The sequence below is a fragment of the Aquarana catesbeiana genome, linkage group LG08, assembly GCF_042186555.1.
Source record: "Aquarana catesbeiana isolate 2022-GZ linkage group LG08, ASM4218655v1, whole genome shotgun sequence".
Classification (NCBI taxonomy): Eukaryota; Metazoa; Chordata; class Amphibia; order Anura; family Ranidae; genus Aquarana; species Aquarana catesbeiana.
The window spans coordinates 71,230,197-71,251,663 of NC_133331.1; the positions used below are offsets into that span (position 1 = coordinate 71,230,197).

Genomic DNA, 21,467 nt, shown 5'->3' on the forward strand with positions numbered 1-21,467 from the left:
TACTTACTGTATTTATTGGTGTATAACACTCACTTTTTCACCCTAAAACTCAGGTGCAAATATCATGTGCGTGTTATACGCCAATACTTCAACTTTAGCTGCCTCGGAGGGGACAGGGAAGGGGGTGGGACGAGCGCTGTCAGATTACATACAGTGAGAATCTCCTGTTTACTTGGCAGCCTCTGTAATAGGAAGTCCCGTCTCCTGGGCCGCCATTGGACCACTGTTCTGTCTATCATAGGAGATTCTCACTGTATATAATCTGTCTGCGCTCATCCCGCCCCCCTCCCTGTCCCCTCTAGGCTGCAGATGGGCATCGATCAGGCTGCACTGATGGAAATGGTGAGGCTGCTGCATTGATGGCAATGGTGAGGCTGCTACATTGATGTGGACTGATGAGGTTGCATTGATGGCACTTGTGAGGCTGCAGATGGGCATTGATCAGGCTGTATTGATGGCAATGGTGAGACTGCAGATGGGCACTGACCCTTATTTTGTTTCAAAGTTCCTTATTTAAAATGTAAGTTTTTTTCCTGAAACTTCCCTCTTAAAATTAATGTGCGTGTTATACATCTGTGCGTGTTATACGCCGATAAATACGGTAATTACTCTTAGTAACTACACTCCTCTTCTTGTCTTGCCGAGTTAGCCCTTTGTGGTGGTGAACCTGTTCCTTTACTCTAAGCACATGTTCACTTATTTATTACAGGTATCTATAGAAGAAGCCTCTAATAAATTATGTTGTGAATAAACGTTGCTTTTGGATTTTAACCCAGCTAAGTATTTTTTCTTTTTGGCGTTATGTATAGTAATTTATAGCAGCATTTCTCAACCTTTTTTCAGTCAAGGCACCCTTTAAAATTATAGACAATCTCAAGGCACCCTTTAAAATTATGGACAGTCTCGAGGCATCCCAGTCTAAAATCTAAAAAAACTATTAGTAAATCGAATAGTTTTACATATTGCAGCAACGTCCACATGTAGGACACCCAACATTAGAGGTGATTTTTTCTTTTAAAGAAAATACATTTTGCACACTGGTACTGACTAGTATTTCTATGTTTCTCTTCTCCCTCAATTTCTCTCCATTAGTCAGCTAATATGACCCCAGTGCTGAGGGAGAGAGGCAGAGGAGGGTCAAACAAGGATGCTGTGGAGGTGACAAACTTCCTTCTTATCAACTGATGACATCATTGGTTGTTAGAATGCCAGTGTCCAGAAAGTCATAATGGTGCATAATGAAAACCTGTGGCTTTGTGTAACTAAAAGGCAGGCTTCATCCACCTGCTGGCTTGTATACAATTTGTATTTAATGTTTAGGCATTTTGCCAAGGCACCCTGATTGAAAAATGCTGCTTTAAAGTTCCTTTCCTTCTTTTTTAGTTTTCCATATTTATTACAGGTATTAATACAGCACCAACAATTTACAACACTGTACCATTCATATCAATCCCTTCCCTGAAGGAGGTTACAGTCTAAAGTCCCTGCTGTACAGCCATACTTTACTGACATGCACACACAGGCTAGGGCAAATTTACACAGGAGCCATTTACCCTACCAGCATGTCTTTGTAGTGTGGGAGGAAATCCAGAGCACTTGAAGGAAAGGTATGAAAGCACAGAAAGAACATGCAGACTCCACACAGATAGGGCCCTGGCTGAGATTAAAACCAAGGAACCCAAAATTACAAGGCAAAAGTGCTAACCGCAAAACTACTCTGCTGCCCAATTTAAGCACTTGCCGACCACAGAACGTCCTCTGTTTGCAGTGGTTATACCAGGATGATACCTGCAGGCATCATCCCGGTATGAACATTTTCAGCTGGCAATTCGACCGGCGGCGAAGGCTGCACACCATATAGAGAGAGGAACTGACGTTGTTCCTCCCTCTCTGTGACCCCGTAAACCAAAAGCAATGAATACGTCGTCACTTCCGGTTTCACTTCTCTGTTCCTACCTGGACAGGAAAGCAGTCAATCAGACCGATCTGTGTCTGATGGGCTGCATTGGGGGCCAGAGGAAATATTTGGGGTCTAATAGATCCCACATTTCTTTATAAAGAGGACCTGTCATGGCCCATGCTGTCACAAGGGATGTTGTTCATCCCTTGTGATAGCAATAAAGTTGATAAAAAAAATTAGAGACACCCCCATTCCCTCGTGCTTATGCACAAATGCGAGCACATACGTTACTCCAGCACTGTGAAACGGTGATCACAGCACACATGTGAGGTATTGTTGCGAGCATCAGAGTGAGACCAATAATTCTAGCACCAGATCTCCTCTGTATCTCTAAACTGGTAATCTGTAAAGCATCACCTATGGAGAATTTTAAGTACAGTAGTTTGCCACCATTTCACAGGTGGACCCAATTTTAAAGCATGACATAATAGGAATATATTTACTTGGTGTAACATCATCTTTTATATTTTATAAAAAAAGTATGTATTATATTGTGTTTGTGTGCAATAAAAGTCCTGAAAGTGTATTCTTTCAAAAAAAATTGCGTTTGAAAAGCTGCTGCGTAAGGCTCCATGCATATTGGAGCTCATAAACGGACGTTTTTTGGGAGTTTGGGCGTTTTTTTTTAAAACAGCCCATAAACTCCACTCTATGTTATCCTATGTGTCCATGCACACATGGACGTTTTTTAGCTTTTATCAGCAGTAGAGTTTATGGGCTGTTCTCTGAATGCCATAAAATCGTATTCAAAGTGCCATTTTTCTGACCACAAAAAAAGCTAACACTAAACGCAGATAAATGTTCATAAACGTGCATAAATGTGCATTAATTAGTGTTTGGCATTCTATTTTTTCAATGCATTGTGGGAGTTTGGGAATGTATTGTGGGATTTTTGGAGTGTCCTCTGTGTATTTTTATTAAAAACACCCATAAACGCTAACGCTAAAAAACGCTCATAAATGTCATAAACGCTAGTACAAAACGCTGTTAAGAGCGTGTTTTTCAACCAGTGTTTTCTGCCAGCAATCTGGCATCCAGAAAAAGCTTTTTTGAGCTCCAGTGTGCATGGAGCCTAAATACTGTGTGACATAAAAAATTGCAACACCCATCATTTTATTCTATAGGGCCTCTGCTAAAAATATATATGAAATGGTTGGGGGTTCTAAGTAATTTTCTAGCAAAAAAAATCCGATTTATACATGCATGTGAGTAGTGTCAGATTTGGCCTGGTTGGCAATGGGTGAGAGTGATACTAAAGTCTTTTAATTTAAAAATAATAAACATGTTATACCTACCTGCTCTGTGCAGTGGTTTTGCACAGAACAGCCCAAATCCTCCTCTTCTCGGGTCCCTCGCCGACGCACCTAGCCCCATCATGGTGGCGCCTGAGGCGACCTGCTGCTCGGAGTGTCCACAGTTAGACACAGAGCTGCAGATCAGCTCTGCCCCCTCTCTCTCCTCATTGACTCACTGACTTTGATTGACAGCAGTGGGAGCCAATCCCGGGCAGAGTCCCGGGCAGCCAAGGCTCTCGTGCAACATCGCTGGATTGAGATGGGCTCAGGTAAGTATTAAGGGGGCTGAGGGGGGTTGCTGCACACAGAAAGTTTTTTATCTCTATGCATAAAATGTATTAAGATAAAAAAACCTTCTGACTTTATAACCACTTTAAGTATCCCATTGTATAGACTTTCAAATTTTGACCAAGCTCATCTCCCGACGATTACAACCTATGATGTCCAATATTATTGACTCAGACTAGACGGGGTTCATGCCTGTTAGGGCTACGGATGTGAATTTGAGGAGATTATGTACTAATATTTATGCTTCACATATTAATATAGAATCTAGGGTCATTGCCTCCCTAGATATTGAGAAGGCTTTTGATACCTTGGAGTGGCCCTTTCTGTGGGAGGTACTTCGCAGAATGGGCTTTCCAGTGGGATTTATAAAATGGTTGCAGGTCTTATATAGAAACCCCACAGCTGCAGTAAAAATGGGGGGTGGGTTGTCATCTCCTTTTCCATTATTTAGGGGAACTCGACAGGGCTGCCCTCTCTCTCCAACCCTCTTTGCTATTGCTATGGAGCCAGTGGCGGAGGCTTTGCGCACCTCCCCCAATATTAAGGGATTGCGGATTGGTCGTTTGTAGGAGAGGGTAGCTCTGTATGCAGATGACCTTTTATTATTTTTGAATGGTGCTGGACCCTCGCTCCAGAGATACTGGATTCTTTTTCAATGGTAAGAGGGTTGAAGGTAAATTGCACTCCTTGCTGTTCCCAATTGATATGGAGGCCCGTAGCATGGCTTCAAATGATATTCCATTGCAGTGGGTAGAGAATTTCAAGTATTTAGGACTTGTAATTTCCCACCAAGCTTCTGAATTTATTTCCCTAAATTTGACTCAGATTCTAAGAAAACATTGGGTCAAAATTGAAAGCATTGGATTCTCTACCATTGACCTTATTGGGATGTATTAATCTCTTAAAAATGAAAATTGTACCAAAATTTATGCACTTATTTAGACATTCTCCTCAGTGGCTCCCTGTATCCTTTTTTACAATGACTAAAACAGCTTTTTTCATCTTTTTTATGGGGATCTAAGAACCCAAGGTATAAATTAACTTCCTTGATTCGCACTTGTGAACAGGGAAGCTTAGCCTTCCCAGATTTAAATAAATATTTTTTGGCCACTCAGTTGGTTACGGCCGTATGGTGGCTAAGCCCATATATATATAACGCCCCCACTCGGCTGGAAGCAGCAGTGGTAGGCTCTATAGAAGGTCTTAAGGTACTTTTATTTAGGGGCCATAGGGCAGCCTACAAGATGACTGCTTTAATGCTCAATACCATTCGAGCTTGGGTGGCTGGTCTCAGATGCGAGCATTATCCAAAGGGTGCAATTTCTCCAAATGCCCCTTTATGGTTTAATCCTACTCTCCCCCAATTTTTTAAAGTACCAGAGCCCATTGTATGAACTAAACATAATATCAAATTACTTTCTCAAGTGGTCACTGATCGCAAATTATCTACCTTTTCTACACTTACCTCAATCTTTAACTTACCTAGTCCTTATTTATGTAGATATTTGCAGCTTCTCCATATTTTTCATGCACAGTTTCCACAGGACAGCTTAAGGATTGTACAGTCATCTTTAGAATCGGTACTCAGGGTTGAGTGCCTGGATAAGTCCGCCTTGCAACTGTACTCTCTTACTTTAATTTCTATTTTGCCATTAGAAGGTCTCAGAGATAGGTGGATGTGAGATATACCAGATTTGGATATGGAGGACTGGAGGGGTGTGTGGGATTTCCCTCTGTGATCTCTGGTATCTTTGAGAGACTGCATGATTCAATTCAAATTGGTACATAGAGCATATAATAGGATTTTTAAATACAGCTTACCTGTAAAATCCTTTTCTTGAGAGTACATCACGGGACACAGAGTATTCATTACATAGTGGGTTAGATAGACACCATCGGTGATTGGACACTGGTTAACCCCAATTAAGGAGAATTCCTCCCCTATATAACCCCTCCCATACGGGGAGGACCTCAGTTTTGTAGCAAAGCAATAGGTAACCACGTAAAAACCCATAGAAGGATGGGAGCTCTGTGTCCCGTGATGTACTCTCAAGAAAAGGATTTTACAGGTAAGCTGTATTTAAAAATCCTATTTTCTTGATCATACATCACAGGACACAGAGTATTCATTACATAGTGGGATGTCCCAAAGCAATGCTCATTTGAGGGGAGGGAGACACAGATCGGAAAATATAGACCGCAAACGGACCAGAGGAACTAAACTGCAGCCTGCAGTACACTGCGCCCGAAGGCGGTATCCTCTTGCCCTCTTACATCCACCTGATAGAATCTGGTGAATGTATGGATTGAAGACCAAGTCGCAGCCTTACAGATCTGAGCCATGGAGGCCTGGTGATGCCTCCATGGCTCAGCCATGGTGACTGCCCAAGAAGCACTAACAGCCCTAGTTGAGTGCGCTTTAATATGAAAAGGAGGAGTCTTCCTCTTTATATCATAAGCCTGAAAAAATAACCTGTCTTATCCATCTAGAAAGAGTGGATTTCGACGCTGCTTGGCCTTTCTTATGGCCATCTGGCAGAATAAACAAACAATCAGTTTTCCGTATGTGAGCGGTTGCCTGCAGATAGACACTGACTGCTCTAACGACATCAAGAGTGTGCAAAGATTCTTCCTCCGCAGACTGCGGATCTGGAAAAAAGGATGGTAGGATTACATCTTGATTCAAATAGAATCCTGAAACCACGTTAGGTAAGAAGGAACGATTAGGATGCATAACAATCCTGTCCTTGTGAATAATTATATATGACTCTTTACAAGAAAAAGCTGCCAATTCTGATACTCTCCTAGCAGAGGATATGACTATCAAGAAGACTAATTTTTTAGTCAAAAGCGCCAAAGGAGCCAGGTGCAGTGGCTCAAAGGGTTGTCCCTGTAAAGCCGACAACACCAAATTCAAATCCCATGGACATACTGGAGGTTTGACTGGCGGATTCAACCGCAGTGCCCCCTGAATAAAGGCTCGGACAAGGGAATGTGAAGCAATTGGCTTCTGAAAAAATAAAGACAAAGCCGAAATTTGGACTTTGATAGTGCTCAAAGCCAATCTCATTTCTAGGCCTGACTGAAGAAAGGTCAAGATTCTGCTAATCATATACCTTCTATGATGCCATCCCCTGGGTTCACACCAGGAAACATATGCCTTCCAGATATTGTAGTAAATAAGCCTGGAGGCCGGCTTTCTGGCATTGACCAGAGTGGAAAGGACTGACTCCAAGAGCCCACGGTCTTTTAAAATGTGGGTTTCAGCAGCCAAGCCGTCAAATTTAGACTTCGTATAGCAGGGTGGCAAATCGGACCCTGTGTGAGCAGATCTGGCCGGAATGGGAGGACCCAAGGCCTGCCCACTGCCATCTTTACAATCTCTGCATACCAAGGTCGTCTGGGCCAAGCCGGGGCTACTAAAAGGACCGACTTTGCTTCCCTTTTGACCCTTCCCAGGAACCGCGGGTTCCTGGGTTCGGAGGGAAGGCATACATTAGATTGTACTGATCCCATGGGATAGTCAGAGCATCTGACCCCTAAGCAAGTACATCCCTTGTTCTGGACACAAATTTGTCCAGCTTCCTGTTTAATCTGGATGCGAATAGATCCACATCTGGTGTTCCCCACCTTTGACACATGGTTTGGAATATGTCAGGGTGTAGGGACCATTCTCCTGGGCATAATTGCTGGCGGCTTAAGAAATCCGCTTGCCAATTTTCCACTACTGGCATGAATACCGCAGACAGGCAGGGAACATGGCTTTCTGCCCATGCAAGAATGCAATTCACCTCCCTTTGGGCATCCAGACTTCTGGTGCCTCCTTGGTGATTGATGTAAGCCACAGCCGTGGCATTGTCAGATTGTATCCGAATAGGATAACCCTGTAGTCTGTAAGACCAGTCCATGAGGGCCAAGTAAATTGCCCGAATTTCTAGAATATTGATGGGCAAGCATCTCTCGGTTGCAGACCATCTTCCCTGCGTGCATGTTTCTTCCACAACTGCTCCCCAGTCTGTCAGACAGGCATCTGTAGTTATGATCTTCCATTGTAGTGGAAGAAGGGCTTTGCCTTCCAAAAGATTTTTGGTTCATAACCACCAATTGAGGCTTTTGCGTATCCTTGGGATAGGCACATCAGAAGATCCAAGGCATGAGTCTTTTTGTTCCAAGCTGCGAGAATGCTTCTCTGCAGGGGCCTTGAGTGAAACTGGGCAAATGGAACAGCCTCGAAAGTGGCAACCATCTTTCCTAACAGTTTCATATATAGCCGAATGGTTTTTGCTTAATACTAAGCGGACTAGAGCTCTTACGGCCTTGACCTTTGGCTCTGGTAGAAACACCCTGCCTTGAGCGGTGTCTATGATCGTGCCTAGATACTCCAACCTTGTTGAAGGTTGCAAAGAAGCCTTTTCTAGGTTGATTATCCAGCCTAGTCTTTCCAAATGTCTTACTGTCTTGAAGACAGTGCGGCTCAGGTGTGCCACCGATTGCTCTAAGAGTAGCAAATCGTCTAGATAAGCTACCACAGTTATGCCCTGAGCTCTTAGATTTGCTAAGAGAGGGTCTAGAATTTTTGTAAAAAATTCTAGGAGCTGTAGCGAGACCGAAAGGAAGGGCCACAAACTGGAAATGGTTGGTCTACCGCAAACCTTAGATATTTTGGTGAGCGGGAAAAATCGGCACATGAAGATATGCATCCTTGATATCTATTGATGCCATAAATTCTCCCCCCTGCAGAGTGGAGACCACTGAACGAATTGACTGCATTCGGAAGGATCGAATGTGTAGAAACTGATTCAGATCCTTTAGATCTAGGATGGGTCTGACATGTCCATTTGGCTTTGGAACGGTGAAGAGATTCGAGTAGAACCCTGAACCCTGATCTTTTGGGTTAATTTCTACTATCACTCCCTGGGATAGTAAGCGATCTAAGGCCAGCAGTAGTGGTTCTCACTTTACTGGATCTTTGGGAACTCTTGACCTTAGGAAACGAGCTGGTGGAAGCTCTAGGAACTCTATTTTGTAACCTAGAGATACTGAAGAGACCACCCACTTGTCTTGAACCTCTTCCCGCCGGGCTCCTGAAAACTGTAGGAGTCTTCCCCCCACTCGGCTGAGTGGGAGCGCCCCTTCACAGGGATGTTTTGGGGTTCTGCTTGGCAGGCTTTCGTCCCCAAGCCTTTTTCTGCCCTTGGGTGTGACCCTGGGCCTTTCCTCTGAAAGTAGATTGGGAAGGCCGTCGCCACTGCTTAGAGTCTGATGTTCCAGGGGAAGGGGAAAGAGACCATTTGAATGGTGGACGTTTACTCCTCTTAACTGGTAGGAGTGTAGATTTACCACCTGTAATTCTTTGGATAAAATTATCTAGGTCATCCCCAAATAGGCGTTCCCCTTTGAATTGGAAGCCAGCTAAATATCTTTTGCATGAAAGCTCTGCTGCCCCCAACTTTTAAGCCAAAGGGACCTGCGTATGTGTACCAACAGGAGAGACAAACGAGATGCCCGCTGGGCAGAATCCAGAATGGCATCAATCATAAAACACAGCACCTGTGGAAGGTCTGCATAGTTCTCTACTTCCTCACTGGGAAGGAGGCCAAGCATCTGCTTAACCTGTTCCTTGAGGAATTGACACAAACCCACAGTTGCGACTGTAGGTCGACCTACAGCGCCAGCCATGGAGAAGGAGGCTTTTAATAAAGTTTCCAGCTTTTTATCAGTTGGTTCTTTAAACACCTGAGCATTGTCCAAGGGACAGGTCAGGTTTTTATTCACACAAGAGACAGCCGCATCCACGGATGGGACCTCCCACTTCTTGGTGAAGCTTTCCTCCAGAGGATAAAGCATAGAAAACCTTTTAGGAGGAGTAAACAGTTTATCGGGATGTCCCCAGTCCTCATACAACAATTTATCCAATAAAGGATGAATTGGAAAGGAAAAGGCAGTCTGTGGGATCCTTCTAACCCCCAGGGAAGAAACAGAGGATGTAGCGGCCTCAGCAGAGGGCATTTTAAATGTGGAATGCACTAGTTCAGTATAATACTGGACCTGCTTCTATTAAAAAAAAGTATCGGTAATCGGTATCGGCGAGTACTTGAAAAAAAGTACTTGAAAAAAAGTATCGGTACTTGTACTCGTTCCTAAAAAAGTGGTATCGGGACAACCCTAATATATATATATATATATATATATATATATATATATATATATATATATATATATATATATATATGTGTGTGTGTGTGTTTGGTTTTTTTTGTCAATTATTATATTTTTATTTAAGCTGTCGCTTTGTTCTGAATTTTTACTCTGAATTGATAGTTGCCATGCCAGGTAATTGGATCCTGATAGTGTATTAATATACTTTAGGTTTCAATGTGTATGAAGTTTTGTTGCATTGAGCTTTGTTTTGTCTGTTTGTCTGTTAAGCAAATTAAATACAAAGATTTATTTAAAAAAATATATATATATCCCATTGTATACCGATTGCACCAAGGAGCCCACGGAGCAGTTTTAGGATAGAAACTGGTCTCAAAAAAGTATTGATCAAAGTAGAAAGGATTTATACTCAGTGTATCATATGATATCACTCCCATTAACAGCATAGATAAGCCTACAGTGTCCTGAAAAAGTATTCATACCCCTTAATATTTTCCACATTTTCTCATGTTACAACCAAACATGTAAAAATGTATTTTATTGGGATTTTATGTGATAGACCAACACACAGTGGCATAATTGTGAAGTGGAAAGAAAATGATAAATGGTTTTCAATTTTTTTTACAAATAAATATCTGAAAAGTGTGGCGTGCATTTGTATTCAATCCCCCTGAGTCAATACTTTGTAGAACCACCTTTCCCTGCAATTACAGCTGCAAGTCTTTTTGGGGATGTCTCTACCAGCTTTACACATCTAGAGAGTGACATTTTTGCTCATTCTTGTCTGCAAAATAGCTCAAGCTCTATCAGATTGGATGGAGAGCATCTGTGAACAGCAATTTTCAAGTCTTGCCACAGATTCTCAACTGGATTTAGGTCTGGACATTGATTGGGCCATTCTAACACATGAATATGCTTTGATCTAAACCATTCCATTGTAGCTCTGGCTGTATGTTTAGGGTCGTTATCCTGCTTGAAAGTGAACCTCTGCCACAGTCTCGTTTTTTGCAGACTCTAACAGGTTTTCTTCTAAGATTGCCCTGTATTTGGCTCCATCCTTCTTTCCATCAACTCTATTCAGATTCCCTGTCCCTGTATGAAAAAAAGCATCACCACAACATGATGCTGCCACCACCATGTTCCACAGTGGGGATGGTGTGTCCAGGGTGATGTGTGGTGTTAGTTTTCCGCCATACATAGCGTTTTGCTTTTTAGGCTGAAATGTAAAATTTTGGTCTCATCTGACCAGAACACCTTCTTCCACATGTTTGCTGTGTCCTCCACATGGCTTCTGGCAAACTGCAAACTGGACTTCTTATGGCTTTCTTCTTGCCACTCTTCCATAAAGGCCTGATTTGTGGAGTGTCTGACTAATAGTTGTCCTGTGGACAGATTCTCTCACCTGAGCTTCTGATCTCTGCAGCTCCTCCAGAGTTACCATGGGTCTCTTGGCTGCTTCTCTGATAAATGCTCTCCTTGGCCGGCCTATCAGTTTAGGTGGACGGCCACGTCTTGGTAGGTTTGCAGTTGTGCCATACTCTTTCCCTTATCAGATGATGGATTGAACACTGCTCTGTGAGATGTTCAAAGCTTGGTATATTTTTTTATAACCTAACCCTGCTTTAAACATCTCCACAATTTTATCCCTGACCTGTCTGGTGTGTTCCTTGGCCTTTGTGATGCTGTTTGTTCACTAAGGTTCTCTAACAAACCTCTGAGGCCTTCACAGAACAGCTGTATTTATACTAAGATTAACTTACACACAGGTGGACTCCTATTTACTAATTAGGTGACTTCTGAAGGCAATTGGTTCCACTAGAACCAATTGCCTGGGTCTCTTGGCTGCTTCTCTGATAAATGCTCTCCTTGGCCGGCCTATCAGTTTAGGTGGACGGCCACGTCTTGGTAGGTTTGCAGTTGTGCCATACTCTTTCCCTTATCAGATGATGGATTGAACACTGCTCTGTGAGATGTTCAAAGCTTGGTATATTTTTTTATAACCTAACCCTGCTTTAAACATCTCCACAATTTTATCCCTGACCTGTCTGGTGTGTTCCTTGGCCTTTGTGATGCTGTTTGTTCACTAAGGTTCTCTAACAAACCTCTGAGGCCTTCACAGAACAGCTGTATTTATACTAAGATTAACTTACACACAGGTGGACTCTTATTTACTAATTAGGTGACTTCTGAAGGCAATTGGTTCCACTAGATTTTAGTTATGGGTATCAGAGTAAAGGGGGCTGAATACAAATGTACGCCACACTTTTCAGATATTTATTTGTAAAAAATTTTGAAAATCATTGATCATTTTCAATTCACTTTACAATTATGTGCCACTTTGTGTTGGTCTATCACATAAAATCCCGATAAAATGCATTTACGTTTTTGGCTGTAACGTGACAACATGCGGAAAATTTCAAGAGGTATGAATACTTTTTCAAGGCACTGTATATACCAAGCAAGGTTTGAAGGCACAAGGAAGTTTATCAATGACCTTGTTTGCAATCTCTTTCTGTAATACATATTGACAGTGCTGTGTGAATAGTTTTCCAGAAGAGTGCACAGTGTACAATAACGTTGCAAAACAAGATGTAAAAAGAATACATTTTTACACATATTCTTTGGCATTAATAATTTCCAGGTGCCCACAAGTTCTAAATCTGCCTACAATTAGTTTAATTACAAATGTCTAAACTATAGGTAGGCTGGTCTAGGTCGCTCTATGTAACATGGACTGTAGCTGATAACTGCCGCAGAAATTGTTCTTTTGTCGCTGCTGTATTATCCTTTTGCAGCGTGGACAGGGTTAAACTGAACTGCAGAAGTGCAGCAGCCATCTTTAACCACTTCAGCCCCAGAAGATTTGGCTGCTCAATGACCAGGCCATTTTTTGCGATATGGCACTTCGTCGCTTTAACTGACAATTGCGCGGTCGTGCGACGCTGTACCCTAACAAAATTAATGTCCTTTTTTTTCCCATAAATAGAGCTTTCTTTTGGTGGTATTTGATCACCTCTGCAGTTTTTATTTTTTGCGCTATAAACAAAAGAAGAGCGACAATTTTGAAAAAACACAAGGGGGTTGAGTTACTAGAGGCAAATCCACTTTGCACTACAAGTGCACTTGGAAGTGCAGTCCCTTTAGATCTGAGGGGAAGATCTGACATGAGGGGAAGCTCTGCTGATTTTATCATCCAATCATGTGCAAGCAAAAATGCTGTTTTTTATTTTCCTTGCACGTCCCCCTCAGATCTACAGGGACTGCACTTGCAGTGCACTTGTAGTGCAATGTGGATTTGCCTTTAGTAAATAAACCCCAATATCTTTTACTTTTTGCTATAATAAATATCCCACATTTTTATTTTTTTATTTTTCCTCAGTTTAGGCCGATATGTTTAGGCCGATATCGCTCGTTACAGAGCAGGACCGTGGATCTGTGTGTGTGAACACACAGATCTACTTCCTGTCAGGGAAGAGGAGACAGATCGCGTGTTCCTAGTATATAGGAACACCGATCGGTCTCCTCCCCCCGGGAGTCCCCTCCCCCTACAGTTAGGTAACACATTTAACCCCTTGATCGCCCCCTAGTGTTAACTCCTTTCCTGCCAGTGACAGTTATATAGTAATCTGTGCATATTTATAGCACTGATCGCTGTATAACTGTCAGTGGTCCCAAAATTGTGTCAAAAGCGTCCGGTATGTCTGCCGCAATGTCACAGTCACAGTAAAAATCGCAGATCGCCTCCATTACTAGTAAAAAAAAAAAATAATAATAAAAATTCCATAAATATATCCCCTATTTTGTAGGCGCTATAACTTTTGCACAAACCAATCAATATATGCTTATTGTGATTTTTTTACCAAAAATATGTAGAGGAATACAAAGTATGCAAAATCTCGAGCCATTTCAGTCTAAAATATACCTGTTATTTATCAATGGGAAAACTGAGCCTGGGACAATGCACACAACTACATATGTATAAATACATAAGTGGTCCATATAGTGAACTTGGTGTTGAGTTATTCACTATAAGGTCATCATAGAGGACAAGGGGGCACTCTTTACGTCTGGAGGAAAAGAGATATAATCTCCAAATACGGAAAGGTTTCGTCACAGTAAGAGCTGTAAAAACGTGGAATAGACTCCCTCGGGAGCTGGTTCTGGCTCATCCAAGTGCTTAAAGAAAAAAAAAACAGCTTTTGCTGCAATATGCACCTTCTATCAGTTTCTGTCCTCTGTGGCATTTCTTATATGCCACTGGATGTCCTTTGTGTTTTAAGTTGAATGCCACTTGCACTCACAGTGTAATGTAACTGAGGACTGCCCATAGCCATAGAAGAGGAAGAAAACATTGTGCATTATGTGAAGGGCCTGAAAATATCTGGTGAAGGTTTCTATGAAAAAGAAAAACACAAATTAATTGTGGCTGGTCTCCAGAAAGCAAGGAAGATGGAGGGGGTGAGGTTGGGCAATGGTATCAGTATGGTGGGAACAATCAAGCCCCTACAACATGATCATGTTTTTTTGTTTTTTTTTTACAATTTTACAATTTGCCAAAAGCTAAAAGAAAAGCAAGTGGAATAAAAATGTATGCATTGGGCTATATTTGCCAAGCCAAATGTCAAAGGTAAAGGTCTAGTGTGGTGGTTTTTACATATTTTCCTAATTTATTAGGGCTAGGAGTATAAACATTACATTAAACTCAGATAAATTGTAGATATTTTTTATTAATATTTCATGTTATTTAGGTGGAGGTTTTCAGTTTCACATGTTAACATCTTTTTCAGTTTTGCAAAAAAAGGGTGGTGGTTTCCAAACTTATTGAGTCATTAGAGCGCTGACTTGACCCCATACAGTTCTATAACTCATTTTAATTGAACAATTGGAGCCTCAAAGAAATCAATTTCTGCTGTGCTGTGCTGCTAACCCATAGCTTTATGGAAGTTCTTTGTGGCAGATTAAATGTTTATTCATAAAAAACAAAACAAAAAACAAAACAAAACATTGAAATACATTTAGTAAAAAAATACATAGTATATAGCATCAGTTAAAAAAAAATCATAGAAAAGAGCCAAAATAAAATAACCCCAAAACCGTTATAGCTTGCCTTTAAAGAGATTAGCTTGTCTATTCCCTATACATTATTTTCTTTAATTCAAAAAATAAAATGACTAAAAAGAAAACAGTATTTTTAGTGTATATATGTTAAATGAATTCAATGGGCATTTATTCAAGGTTCCAAATGATTTGCTGATTAGTTTAAAATAGTCCTTGGTAAACAGTCCTTCAACTCTCTAGTCCTTCTCTCCCTGTATACTATCTTTACATTGCCTTGTTCAAAGATAAGTTATAAAAAGTTGAGGGGAGTTCAAGCTGAATTATTTCATTTTTTGGGTATAAATACTGGCTGCTACCACTGTCAACTCATCTGGCCTCCTGGATTGCACCATGAAGTTCCTCCTGATCTGTATGCTCATCGGAGCAGTTGGTGAGTTCTCCAACTTAATACTATCTGAATGTCTGTCCTTCCTCATAGTCAACATCTCAATGTATTTTTAAAAAAATGTCACTGTTAATCCAAGACATTATATAATTGTGTCCTACTGTATGTTCTTACAAGTTCTAAGGTGTCTTGAATATTCTGTATGTTCAAGTCACGTTGTCTTTTTGGTAAAAGTCAACTCCATCAACATTTTTTTTACATAGATTAGGGAAAGGTTTAAACTAATTTATATGTTACATTTTTTAATCTTGGTCAAATTTTAGGATATTGCTCTCTCTTAATGTCCCAAAAATAACTGCATAGGCATTGAGGGGAAATTACCCCAAAGAGGAACCCAATTAAAGGCTGTGTCCTATCATTTTTCCATGAATTCCAGTGTATCTAAGGCAAACCTTTTTCTTAGTTTTGGACAGAGTGGGGAATGTTTAATGACCTCTGTCACTCTTTTTATTTTTATCATTTTGGGGAAATATTTCACCATTTTCCTATCCCAAGAATGCAACTGAAAGTGAGGAGAAGTCACTCAAAAGTGAAAGAACTTCCCACTTAGGCAGTTGTCACTGAAACAAGTTTTTAATTGCTCTCTGGGTCCAATTTGAGGAGATTGCTCTCACTTCTTATTCCCGGAGATACCTGTATAGGCATTGAGGGGATGATACTTCAAAGAGGAACATAATAACAGACTGTGTCCTGTTTGGGAATTTTTTCCACAAACTCTCCTTCCACTGCCACCAGTTAGAAGGACAGGAAGTAAAGAAAAAGCTCCAGAAAAAGGATACAAAAACCAGGACCAGAGCCTAAAAGAAATTCTAAACTTTTCCCAATCTTAAGTGAATGCCTTAATAAACATTACCTTCGATTTATTTAAAGTACACCTAAAGCATATTTATCTATTTATTTATTTTAATTACGGGTAGAGTATAGAATGGACAATGCCCCATCATTTGTTTTCTCTATGTCCCATTGGAGAAATATTCTACCACTTCCTGTCCCACAAATGCAACAGGAAGTGAGGGGAAATCACTCCAAAGTGAGGAAAAATCTACACTTAGCCAGTTCTCCCTGGAACAGGCATCCCCAGATTTACCCTCACTATCTGCTTCATTCACAACCGTTATGTGTGAGATTTCCCAGTTCTGGTGACAGTCGTTGCAGGATAAATAGAGAATCTCCCCATCTGAAGCACAGACGGCAATTATAAACTTAACAGAGATTGTATTTAGTTCCTTTAAGTTGCTACTTTGTATTTAGCACTTACATCTTTGCATTGCTTATTGAAAAAAGACAATTGGAATATGAAGTAAATTTCATAATGTACTCAATATGTTTGACCTCTCCTCTTTTCTACAGCTGCCTTCGACGATGATGATGATAAGATTGTTGGGGGATACACCTGTGGATCACATTCTCAGCCCTGGCAGGTATCTCTGAACTCTGGATATCACTTCTGTGGTGGCTCCCTGCTTAACAGCCTGTGGGTGGTCTCTGCCGCTCATTGCTACAAGGCGTAAGTTATCTCTCTTAAATATAAAATGGCACATTTTAGTGTGTTTTTTAGTGAGAACATAGCCAATGTATAAAACAGGTGTACTTCATTGGCTTCATATGGACATTATTACAACATTTAACTTACTCAAATTAGGTGAGTAACATTTAACAATCTTGGCAAAAAATAACTAGGTCTTTTCATAACTCCCCAGAATTTGGCTGATAATACATTATATAGTCAAAAATTGTCTAATGCCTGACCAAAACACCTGCCTATATGTCAATGATTGTATCATTCAGAGGTGACTCCAAAAGTGTGTGAATACCCCTAGAAATAATTGAGTTCAGGTATTTAGTTTTTTTCAGCATAGAAAGACATTTTAGACAATTGTGCATTTCCAAGCTTGTGGTAACAATTTTGTGAATACCCTTTCCTGTTCCAGCAGCCCCTGTGCACAAAGCCAGATCCAAAATATGGTTTAATGAGTTTGATGTTCAGGAATTTGAGTGGCCTGCTAAGTGCTGGCCTCAGCTCTACTGAACACCTTGAGTTTAAATTGAGTTGAGTTCAAATTCCGATAGTAAGCCGAGGCTTGTCCAACATCAGCACCTGATCTCACAAATGCTCTGGCAAATTGGGAGGGGCGGGGGGCATAATTCCATATTAGTATTCATGACTTTTGAATGGAAGTCCAACAAACTTACTGCCAGGTGTTCACAAACTTTTGGCTAGTGCAAAACACAATATCTTAGGAGTTCCTAAGGATAAATATGACATCACAGAAATGGTTGGATATAAATAGGTCCATGAATGATGACAAATGGGTGATGTAATGACATCATCTTGAGTCTTGCCATTTTTTTTTCTACACATTGTTGATTACATTTCAAACTGGGCACAATCAGCTTTACTACCCTTACAGCATTAAAAACATTGGCTAGCTTATTCTCAGTACTAAAACTTAACAAGTGTCTAGCCTGTCTAGTTCTGGCTGCACAACAGAATTCCTTTTTAGCAGGGAAATAGATCATGTGTTGAGATTGCCTTGCAATAAACATAGTTTTAACTTGCCATATCTTCCATCTCCCAAAATCTCACTATAGAGCAACATGGTCTGGCTTTACTAAAATTTGCGAGATATGAGTGAGACCATCATGAAGGTAGCTCTCTCCTATATGGAGAACAATTACAGCATTGTCATAACAGCTCTTGAGCGTTCTAATTTCTCAGGTACACACAGTCACCCTTTCCTAGCTAGATTGGCTTTCTGACTGCATCTCTAATGGAAACAAACTTGAGTGTCTGTTAAACTTTAATATGAAATGTTGAAACTTATCCCTTAAAGTGATTGTAAAGTCTTATTTAATAAAAAAAAACAAAAAAACAACAAATATGTTATAATTACCTCCTCTCTGCAGTCGGTTTTGTACAGGGCAGCCTGGATCCTAATCTTCTTGGGTACCTTTTTGCTGCTGCTGGCCCCTCCCTCTTGACAAATGCCCCCACAGCAAACAGCTTGCTATGAGGGGGCACCTGAGCTGAGCTGCAGCTCAGCATGTCCATTCAGACACAAAGCTGCTGTTCAGGCCCATCCTCTCTCTCTTCTGATTGGCTAACTGACTTTGATTGACAGCACTGGGAGCCAATGGCTCTGCTGCTGTGTCTCAGCCAATCAGGGGGGAGAGTCCCTGATGGGTGAGGGATCATGGACATCGCTGGACAGAGATGTGGCTCAGGTTAGTATTAGGGGGTGCTGGGGCAGCTGCTACACACAGAAGGCTTTTTATTTTAATGTATAGAATGCATTAAGATAAAAACCCTCCTGCCCTTACAACTCCTTTAATATGCTTCAAAGAGCATCACATGATTTTCTAAATTTTACATATCACTGAAATAGGAGCATGCAGGTCAGACTGGGAGAGCACAACATCGCTGTCAGTGAGGGCACCGAGCAGTTCATCAACTCTGCCAAGGTCATCAGACATGCCAGCTACAACTCCAGAACCACTGACAATGACATCATGTTGGTCAAGCTGGCCTCTCCTGCCACCCTCAACTCCTACGTCAAGACTGTGCCTCTGCCCAGTGGCTGCGCTGGCGCTGGAACCAGCTGTGTGATTTCCGGATGGGGCAACACTCTGAGCAGTGGAAGTAAGTAGACAGAAAACACTGTTAAATATAGTACCATCTTGCAGGTACATTTTTTAATAACTTTGGAAGTATAGTATAATAATATTGGTAAAACTGGTTTTAGATAGTCTAACATCTTGCCAGATATAATATTTGTTTTGGATTTGTTTGATGCCAATAAATCAATTGCCAATGAATTTGGTGCATTGGTTATCTAACGATATTCTGTGCCTTTATCTCTTGTAAGTTTTGTGAGTTTTTTTTTTTTTTTAAGACACCTGGTCTAGTTTTAAAATGAAACTCACCCATAACAATTTGATAAAAAAAATAATGTTCTTTAGCAAGGAACATAAATCCTAGATTAATAATTATGCTACCAAAATAAGTGTGTGCCATAAATTGCCTCCAGCATTGCTCCTGTTTCTTCTTGTCAGAGGCTGCCATTTTACTGAAGCCCAGGGCCCTTAGGTAGCATACATCTTTAGGCTGTCAGCAAATTGGCCTCTAGTGGCTCTTATTTCAGCACAATGCCAAGGTTTATAAGGATTTGTGCTCTGCAGGTTTAAGGTTTTGAAGATACTTTTCTTATTTTATTTTTTTATAACTTGATGAACACATCTTTTTTTCTTAGTCTAGCTATGGAACTATACTGAGTTTCTAAATCACTGCATCTCCAATAGATTGTACACACTATTGCTTAAAAGTTTTAAGATTACCTGAAAATGTTTATCACCGGCTTGTTATTTCATAGACTTCCATTTACTTATTTTACTCTATTAGGTAGCACTGATTGTAGCACAGAAGTTGGAACCATTCATATTAGAAATAATTTAGTAAATGTTGTTTTCTTTTATTTGTAGCCAACATGCCTAACCTCCTGCAGTGTGTGAACGCTCCCATCCTGACCACCGCCCAGTGCAGCAACGCCTACCCCGGTCAGATCACCTCCAACATGATCTGTGTTGGCTACCTGGAGGGTGGCAGGGATTCATGCCAGGTAATATACCCTTTCTTTTATTTTACCATTAGGACAAAACATTACTGAATATATTTATTGATGAAAATAAACCTTTGTGTGCTAAGAGTGAAATGCAGTCAAACAGACTAAACAGTTAAAATGTAACTAAACTTTCTCAATCAAACTAGTTTTAATTCTTATGCTGCTAGCATTAGTAAATTGTTAGAAAGCTGTAATAAATGTACTTGCTAAGCACACCCTTCTGCCTGCATGCCTGAGCTAAGGGCAAATGGATGTAAATGCTATATGAATCATCTGCCCTTACTCAAGATGGCCACAATTAAAAATGCTAGGAGGTTATTTTTCAAAGTGACGTCTCAATGAAATGAAGCATGGAGACATGGATGGATGGGTAAGTTTCCTGTGAATATTAAAATTAAATTAAATAGCGTTTTAAGATTGTGGTGCTCAGATACAGTTTATTTCTGTTTTATAAATGTCGTTTTTTTTCAATGTGCTATGGCTTTAGCCATATATCAAACTGTCCTGTGCCATGGCTATGTGTCGGAGCACTAGTCCAGATCTCCATCATGCTGTTGATCTGACACACTCCCAGCAGAGTCACAACTAGTGTGCTCCACAATGTTCATACTTCTTGATTGGAGCACCATGTACGGGGCGTGTTGATCCACTGGGGACCACTACGCTATGTGTAAGAGCAGCATTGTTAAATGGAGCACCATGTACCGGGCATGTTGGTCCACTGGAGACCACTATGCTATATTTGAGAGCAGCCTTGTTGAATGGAGCACCATGTACAGGGTGTGTTGGTCCCCTGGAGACCACTACGCCATGTGTGAGAGCAGCCCTGTTGAATGGAGCACCATGTATGGGGCATGTTGGTCCACTGGAAACCAATACAATGTGTGAGAGCAGCAGTCTGGATCTCCAACATACTTCTGGCCCTGGGCAGTTTGAAATATGGCTAACATAAGTTTAGATAAGTGTCACATAGGGCTATATTTCTACAATTAATATAATTTATCTTCCACCTGAGTATATTTTCTCATTTTTTTTTCAACTCAAGCCATGCTTTTCTTTTTTTAAAAAGTAATTATTAACTATGATATTCCTTTGCTTTCCATATGTTTCTATCAAACAGCCACATTTCAGTCATGTCCTCAGGTTCTAATAATTCTTTCCTCTTCTCAGGGTGACTCTGGTGGCCCCGTGGTGTGTAACGGACAGCTTCAGGGTATTGTCTCCTGGGGATATGGCTGTGCCCTGGCTAACTACCCCGGTGTCTACACCAGGGTCTGCAACTACAACTCTTGGATCGCCAGCACTCAGGCTGCCAACTAAATTTTCTTATTTAGTCAATTTAATGGTCTTTCTATTACTTTTCACACCTATGTATTAAATGTTTTGTGAATAAAGAAAAATTACCTTACAAGTGTTGTTTATTGTGTAGATTCAACACAACACAAACAAAACTAGAAAAGCCACAGAGGTCGCATCCACATAGAAATGCACAAAATGCTATTATTTTCAAAAAAATATTTTTTTCTAAACAAAGTTCCCAGCCATAATATTTTATTGATAGGGGATTGAAAAAAAAAACACTAAAAATGACAGCTACTTACACACAGAATTTGCTGCTGATTAGCAATCTTGTTTATATATTG

At 40.7% G+C, this 21,467-nt stretch overlaps 1 protein-coding gene across 1 annotated transcript; it reads left to right on the forward strand.

Moving 5' to 3' along the window:
* The first annotated feature begins 15,129 nt into the window (after nt 1-15,129).
* LOC141105829 (trypsin-like) lies at nt 15,130-21,160 on the forward strand. Its single transcript, XM_073595961.1, has 5 exons — nt 15,130-15,190; nt 16,556-16,712; nt 18,592-18,845; nt 19,685-19,821; nt 20,995-21,160. The coding sequence occupies exons 1-5, from the start codon at nt 15,151-15,153 to the stop codon at nt 21,142-21,144; spliced, it is 738 nt and encodes a 245-aa protein (XP_073452062.1). The 5' UTR covers nt 15,130-15,150; the 3' UTR covers nt 21,145-21,160.
* The last annotated feature ends 307 nt before the right edge of the window (nt 21,161-21,467 follow it).

Coding starts and splice junctions, on each gene's coding strand:
- LOC141105829 (XM_073595961.1), top strand. CDS start 15,151: ATGAAGTTCCTCCTGATCTGTATGCTCATCGGAGCAGTTG. Junction 16,713..18,591: donor GCCGCTCATTGCTACAAGGC/GTAAGTTATCTC, acceptor TCACTGAAATAG/GAGCATGCAGGTCAGACTGG. Junction 19,822..20,994: donor GTGGCAGGGATTCATGCCAG/GTAATATACCCT, acceptor TCCTCTTCTCAG/GGTGACTCTGGTGGCCCCGT.